This window comes from Scatophagus argus, chromosome 1, assembly GCF_020382885.2.
Source record: "Scatophagus argus isolate fScaArg1 chromosome 1, fScaArg1.pri, whole genome shotgun sequence".
Taxonomy (NCBI): Eukaryota; Metazoa; Chordata; class Actinopteri; family Scatophagidae; genus Scatophagus; species Scatophagus argus.
Window position 1 is genome coordinate 26,456,550 of NC_058493.1, and position 7,949 is coordinate 26,464,498.

Genomic DNA, 7,949 nt, shown 5'->3' on the forward strand with positions numbered 1-7,949 from the left:
AGTGTAGGCATGAGTTTTCTTCTCCTCAAGGTCAGCTCACTTCCGGCCTTATCTCATCAGCTTTCATCAGCTGATGAGATAAATCACCGAGGATTTTCTTGCCAGCGGCGTACAGGCAGCAAACTGCACTGGGTCTTGTGTCTTCACGCCGAGGGCCAGTCGACTTTTAACTGATGGTGAAGTAAACAAACAGGCTGGCGGGCGGAGAGCGGGCGCAGCCGCCGCGGTCAGAATGATGAATGTCTGAATGTCACCACCTGCAAAAAGGAGACAAAGTGCTCTTGAACACGTGAAACTTTATTCTTTCCTTCTGCAGAGATTTGTGATCTTACGTTAGCAGGTTGGAGAGAGGGGGGACCGAGCTGACAGGCCACATCGCAGCTCTTTTCTCCTACAAAACTTTCAGATCAAAGTGATTTTGACAGACGGCAAGTGATGCTGTACCTTAAAACCAAGAGAATTTCCTCTCTGGTTCGTAATAATTCAAAATCACCAACTGATCATTTTAGTCAGTAAGTTAATGTGGCTAAATTGTGTCATTTAGAAGTAAATTCAGTAAAAAAGCGAACTTTGTGTAATTCCTGGAATTTATTTTTGCAGCTTTTTTATCTTTTAGCAAAAGCCTTCAATTGTTCAGCCTGTTGGTAGAGTGAAAAACGGTCAATACTAATTGCAGTCGAAGTGAATGGAGCTGGAGGTATTTTTGGGAGTGAATTCAAGAGGCTCATCTAACTACTCAGAGTAGATACTCATTTGGAGAATAAGCTACAGTAGCTAAAATCAGTCAAAGGCACAAAATATCAGCAGATAATGAGATGAATAATATACTCACGCAGTGTAATATAGAGTGTGGTAAAACAAATCCACCACAGGTGGAGTCCTACACCGACCTTTTCCATGTCTCTGCTCCTCGTAGGGGATTTCTGAAACAAAGGATTTTTGCTGCTTGATGCTTGAATGCAGCATCAAAAGCCATGCATGGAGTAAAGAAGAAAAAAGAAAATTCTTAAGGCTATTTCTGCATACAGACAGGTCATCCTGATTCAGTCAACAGTTTGGGAGAAGGTAAAGTCAAACTCTTAGTATGTTCAGAGTGGTTGATGTGCCACAAAGAGTCTCCAGGCTTTTATTTCAACCAGAAAACATGGCTTCACTGATCAACTCCTTAATGTAGCTGAGGGTACACTTTACATGAGCTGTCACTTAGGATGGCTTTGATAGGAGCCTGCTGACATTTCCAGCATATATGTAGTTGAAAATAGAATTAAACGGGACCATAATTTACAGAATGGGCAACATGCTGTACAAAAGAATACCTGAAACTAGCGATTAAGACCATAAACTCATCAGGAAACTGTTTACTGATGTCATAAATCAAATGGGAAGTAGGCTCATTTTCTCATAAGCTTACATACAATTTGACTTCTATTTCAAACCAGTGCAGTTGCCACCTGCTGGCCACTAGAAAGAATACAGGTGTAAGGCACTTTTGCATTGACTTCCCTACCCGACGCTCCCTCCATGTTTTATACAGCGAGTGGATAAATATTATCTGCTAAACATCAGCATGTTAGCTTTGGCCTCAAACCATCTGTGTGCCTGAGTGCAGCTTCAGAAAGCCTCCTGTAGTTGAAGAATGGTGCACAATCAAATGTGTGTTTAAAATTGCTCCTAAATGCAAAATGTGCGTGTCAATATTAGTATCGGAAACATTCACTCATGCACTTACGTCTTATTTTCATAACCAATCAATAAGCCTTAAAGCCACTGAGGCATTGAACTCAATAAATCTGTAGTCTCTCTGCTTCCCAGCATTGTTAAGGGACTTTTTAACTGTTGTGTATGATATACTGTACTAACCGGTGTGCTGCATGAGAATTAATTTAAATTGCAAATGAGTTATGCATGAAATATGCAAGCTTGAATGCCACAGTCAGCGGTGTTGAGCAGCACGTGGCATGTACCAACAAACAACGCCCTGCAGGAGCATTCAATTCGTCTTTTTCCCCACCAATCGCTTCCTCTTTGATCAAGATTTTCCAGTAAACAACAAACAGTGTGTAACGTTTTCACAAAGCCGTGATGCCTGCACTTATTAAGCAGCTGAATGTAAAATGAATGATTGACAGGTCACAGAGGGGACTCGTTGTCTTAACCCAGTTTCCTCATTGTTAGTGTTTATAGCTCTGCTTTCAGCAGGGGGCCTGAATGAAATGATTCAGTGACAACAAAGAAAACAATAACATTTATTTATTGATTCATAGGTTATACATTTCATGATATAATAGCGATATATTATTGTTGGCAAAGATACTATAATCCAATTGCATTTCTATACATAAATACAAAATCTGAGGTAGGGCCTCAAAGATTGATGACATTGAAAATAAATAAATGTATTTCACATATATGATATATATTTTCTTTTTTCTTTTTTTCTTTTTTTTTTTACATCTCACATCGATTTTAAAACATATTTGTTATATATCTAGTCTCTACTCTGAAATGAAAGGATGTCATGGGCGGTTGGAGGCACATATCTATATCCATAGGCAGCAGTACCTCACATAGGACACACAGAAATATGTGACATTACTCAAGTAATTAGAAATTTAACCTATGCATTCATAGGTCAGACAATAAAGTGCCAAAAAGACACAACAGACATAACAATAGGAATACTGTTACCATATTAGACAGATGATAAGCTATTCTGTGGTGTTATTTTTGAAATACATACAATATTCTACCATTAGAGGACATCTATAAGGCCAATGGTTACCTGAAGATGTTTTGTAACGTATTGGCAAACATCAAGGAACACTACATGGGACATGAATGGCAGTATCTCAACCTTCTCTACGCAGATAACACATTCCTTTTTTTCTTCTTAAGTTAGTTTTCTGCTTTCACTGCAACCCCAGTTAAAGTACTCTTTCTTTGGTTACCTATACTGCCCAAAGTTGACTTGCAGGCAAAGCGAATTAACATTTACTTTTTCTTGTTTTTTTTTTTCTTCCTCTTCCTCCTCTGTACGAAGGACAACAGCAACCCTCTGTTTCGCAACATTATGTGGAACAAAAAGCCCCCTAAAGTAAACATGCACAGACTTATACTATTGAGAGAGAAAGAACGAGGATTACTATACATGGACACTGAGTTACAGCAACACAAATTGCACATGCAAGCTCTTCTGTTGTATATTTTATGAAGTAATGTTGTTTTTAACTGAACTCTAAGCCATTTTTTCCTTGAAACAAAAGCAGAGAAGCCCAGTAGAAATGGAAACACAGAGACACAAAACTTACATCTATTTATTTGTGGCCCTAAAGGAATTCATTAAAATCTATCTCAGGGCATAAAAGGCTTTTTATCATTCAAGTCTTCCTACAAAGAGCAAACTGTCCACCACATCCAACACATGATTTAAAATGCCAGCCTGCTCTCTTAGCCAAGTGAGTGGCTGCCACAGGATTGAATTTTTTGGAGCATATCCATGTCAAATGTCTGTTTTACCCAGCTCGAGTTCACAACTGGTGGTCTGAGATCCTCACATCTTTCACAAAAGAGAAAGAGGACCGCCAGGCCGAGGCATATCAAGAAAAACAAAGTCCTGTGAATCCCCCCTGTTTCTCTCTGCTCTCAGACTGGCCATGCAAACATCTGATTGACAGTTTAAGTGGAGCTCAGTAAAACTAATACAGAGACGAACACACACACACACACACACACACACACACACATAGGTATACACAGACATACATTATTATCACATTTGAACAAATAGAGCTAAATACACTAATTCTAAACAAAAGCGACACTGTGGAGCAAGCAAACTATTTAACAGCAGGGTTTTTGTGCTCATTAATCGATTATGTTGTGTTTGCAAAGCATACAACCTCTTAAATCATATCTGTGCTATTTTTGTGTAAGGATTATGAAAAGACATGGCTTACAGAGACAGTTAGGGAGACCATTAAACCTCTGAGCAGCTGGTATTGCATCCATGCCTGCAGCCTGCATTTGAAAGACTTCAGTCACAAGTAAAAGCCTGCAGAGTTAAAAGCCAATCAGGATTTCGTATCCGAAAAAAGGTGCGTGTACAAAGCATGAAAAGGACTAATTGCGTTTGAGTGGATTCATGGTGTTACTACTGTGGGTTTGCTGGCGAGATACCAAGTAAAGGTTGACACCTGTCAGGTCACATTTAAAGAGGCTGCAAAGCCAGCGGGACCCCTTGCTGAGCTGCACTGGACTGTTCCTTCACCATGCTGTGGTGTAACACCTGGAGATTTCTTGTACACCTCCTGAAAAACTCTTACAGTAGTTCATTTGTGCTGGCGATGTCTTAACAGCACAACTTAGAGGGAAATATGTTCTAAATTACAGTCATTTGAGTGATTTTAATGGACCGAAGTGCAGTGCAAGGTGCTCAAAAGCCTTCAATTTTCTGCCTGCACAAGGAAAACCACTCAGTGTGTCGACAACCAACAAGCTATCTCAAGAGGCAATTTAATTTAATGCTGATTCAGAATTAGATTTTTTAAAAATGAGCCTCAATAGATTAGAGTTTTCCATTGAAATAAGTATACTGAAAAGCAAGATACTTGATTTAGCACTGCACACAGTCACTTGTACATCCTGTTTAATCACTGCAAGGCGCGTTCAGACAACAGCAAGCAAAAAGCGAAGTGATGCTGCACTGAGGTCATCAGGAAGTAATATTTTGATTCTGATCCTTTGCAACACACTTCCAGACTGCATCCATTATATTAGTTTAGCATTAGGATGGCTCTATTCTCTGTTTCCTATGCACTGAATGCTATTATTCCTAAAACTACCGGAGTAGTCTGACGGAATCGAGTATACCTGAGACCCTGTTTTCGATGAGGACACCTAGAGAAGCGAGAGGCTTAATTCTGAAACGGCAAAGAGGTCTCTGGAGCTCTACCACAAACATCAAGAGACAAAGTACACTTCCAGGGAAGAAGGAGGCCATTTTCTAGTCTAATCTTCATCTACTCACACATAGCAGCTTCTCCTAACATTGTGAGGACGCAACAGCACACACACTTATGACTGGAAAGATTATTTACGAACTTTGTACAAGATATTACACAGCTAGCAAGGGAAACGGGACTCAGAGAGACATGAAAACACACACACATACACTCTCAATCTGCTTGCTAACTCTCTCCTCTGCTGGAAGATAGATATATATAAGATATATATATATATATTATATATATTTATACAAAGATGATTTTTCACAGGTGGCTTGACAGGTTCATAACACATACAGCGATAAATGCACCATCTAAAATATATGCACAGAGTGACTATCAGGTCAGGTTTTCAAGACTTAAAAAGGTTAAATGGCCACAGTATCACCTACTAAAGGAGGGATCGACTACGCTAGTGGTTTCCTACATTGGGAATGTGCTACTTTACATTCAAGGATAATACAGTAGAGGAGAACAGGAATAAGATGTTATAAACAGACAAAGAGGGAGGGCATCACAAACGGTCCCTCAGATTCAGAGAGAAAAATAGACCCGAGCTTCTCCAGGCCAAAGTTTGTCTACTGAAAGTGGTAATCAGGATGCATTCGCTACTCTGCTGGGATGCAGGAGGCACAAATCACAGATCTTGTAATCTATTTTCAACAACACAAGAGCGACTGAGCAATAGCTAGTGTGGATATACATATATACTGCAGTTTAGGAACAAAACGTGATATCAGTGCATACTGTGTTTATTTTTCTTCCCACCCCACCCCCCCCTCGAGGCAGTTGATGTCATTTGTATTGCCGATGGAATTTTGTACACAGATGGAACAAAACACAGATCCCCGTCGAGCTCGTTGAACCGTTTTGTTTCTCTGTCGCTCAATTTTCTTTTTGTTTTCTTGTGTCTGCTTGCACCAAGATGATTCATTATCTACACACACAAATATGACGGCACCCGCACGCACAGACACACAAGAACACACATACACACACGACTCCACAGGGAGCAGCTACGGTGAGTCTAATATTGCAAGTGCAGTCTGAGTTGTGTCATTTTATGACACAATTTTTCTCGTGGAATAAAGATCCCTGGGAAGGGTTCTGGAGTGATCAGTGGTCATGTGTGGGAGGCAATGATAGCCCATTTACCGAGTACCAAGCAGCAGCGGAGGAGGAGACTCCACCTCAGCAGCCACTTCCTCTCTGATGGAAGAGAGGAAGTGGTGAGGACGAAGAGAAGGGAGAGGGAATGGATCCTGTCTGTCCACGGTACAGGAAGTAAGACAGGAAGCAAAGGAGGTGAAGTATGGACAGGAAAAAGAAAGAGAGGAGGAGGAAGAAGAAGAGGTGGAGGTCGTCCCCCCTTCCTCCTCCCTGTGGCTCCCCTCCAGGGGTTGGAGGTGGCGGGTGCAGGGCTCCCGGGGAGGCTGCTACTGGTAGGAGCCGAGCTGGAAGTCCTTTGGGGGTAGTTTGAGGCCCAGGGAGTTGGTTCCCAGAGGGTCGATCATGTTCTTGTAGCGTTCTCCACGGTGCTTCATCAGGAAAGGACCCCAGTCGGGCTGAGGGGAGCAGACCAGCTTCAGACGCTGCAGGAGGAGACGCAACACAAAGGAGGTTCACACAGGCAGAGCAGATACAACAAGAGGAGGACGGGCAACAGAGCTATTTTCTCCTACAGCAGCTCGCTTGTTACTGCATTTCTGTCTGCTTCAGTCACTTTTTGCTGCTTTTATCAATCATTTGAACTGAGGAAAGGGGCAGCAAAAAGGGAAGTTTAGAAAGTGAGATGGCAGAGTGGATGCTTCAGGTATAGAGAGGCAAAGTGTCCCTTCAGGTATCCTCCATGGGACGTTATTTCATTTAAATAAGTAATTACCATTATCATTATATATATAATGTAATGATATACATACGGTAGTTAATGGCAAGTCGATAGGAAAGATAGTAAAGCACCATTTAGTTTTCAGTGAACCCACTCAGTGAACTACGTCTCTCGTCTCTCGCATGATACACATCACCAACGCCAACATGGCCGTCACCGAGGAACGAGAGGCCCAAATCGCTAACAGTCTGGCCATGTTGACATGTGCAGCTGTTTCTATAAGACCAAGCATGCAGGACCAGCTCTTTCAATGAGACAACATCAATTAGGCGACTGTTGGGTGTGTAGTTTATCTACATTTTTTTATTTTTAATTTTCTTTTTGCCTGCATATATTTCGCTAATTGCTGAGAACTTTCAACATTTCTCTTGTTTGTTTGTGGTTCTCTTTTTTCTTTTGGTCATTAACTGGGCCCTCAGATGATGTAAACACTCATTTGAAGCCTTTAAAAAAAGAAAAAATCAATCCCAAAAAATCAATAAAAAACTTCAAATTAAAAATATTGCAAACAAAGTAATTGGGTTGCCCTTTTGCTTTTTAAACATCATCAAAACATGAGGTGTTTGAAGTTATTTTGCAGCAGTACTTTTCACTACAGCCCTGATTTATCAGTGAAAAGTGTGTGATGATTAGACATTTATCACAGTCAAGTATAAAGCTACAAATGATCAGTGATTGAGGCTGTGGAGGGAACAGAGAAGCTGGGAGAGAAAGTCACAATCATCATCATCATCATCATCATCATCATCATCATCATCATCATTCAGTATTTAAGATGGACCCGCCGAACACCCAGAAAAATGTCCAAATTAATACCCAGCCAGCAGAGCACGTCTCCCTGCTAATGAGCAAAGGATGAGACTATTGATTTCTCCAACTCTCTCTCTCTCTCTCTCTCTCTCTTGCTATGTGTGTGCGTGTGTGTGTGTGTGTGTGTGTGTGTGTGTGTGTGTGTGTGAAGCAGGCAAAAACAAAACATACATGACAACGTCTTGTCTCAGCTCTACAGATCTAACTCAGTTCTTACCTCGATCAGGGTGCCGGGGGCGAGGTGCATC

General features: G+C 41.1%; 1 protein-coding gene across 3 annotated transcripts in view; it reads right to left on the reverse strand.

The window, feature by feature from the left end:
* Nucleotides 1-5,771: 5,771 nt before the first annotated feature.
* The window catches only part of slc6a5 (solute carrier family 6 member 5), a 16,732-nt gene continuing 14,554 nt past the window's right edge, over nt 5,772-7,949 (reverse strand). For all 3 annotated transcript variants that reach the window (XM_046394994.1, XM_046395002.1, XM_046395011.1), the window contains exons 14-15: nt 7,919-7,949; nt 5,772-6,595 (exon numbers count right to left, since the gene is read on the reverse strand). The exon at nt 7,919-7,949 is cut by the window's right edge and continues 137 nt beyond it. In XM_046394994.1, coding sequence (XP_046250950.1) covers nt 6,440-6,595; nt 7,919-7,949 — 187 coding nt within the window. In that variant the 3' untranslated portion in view covers nt 5,772-6,439. The remainder of the gene's footprint in view (nt 6,596-7,918) is intronic.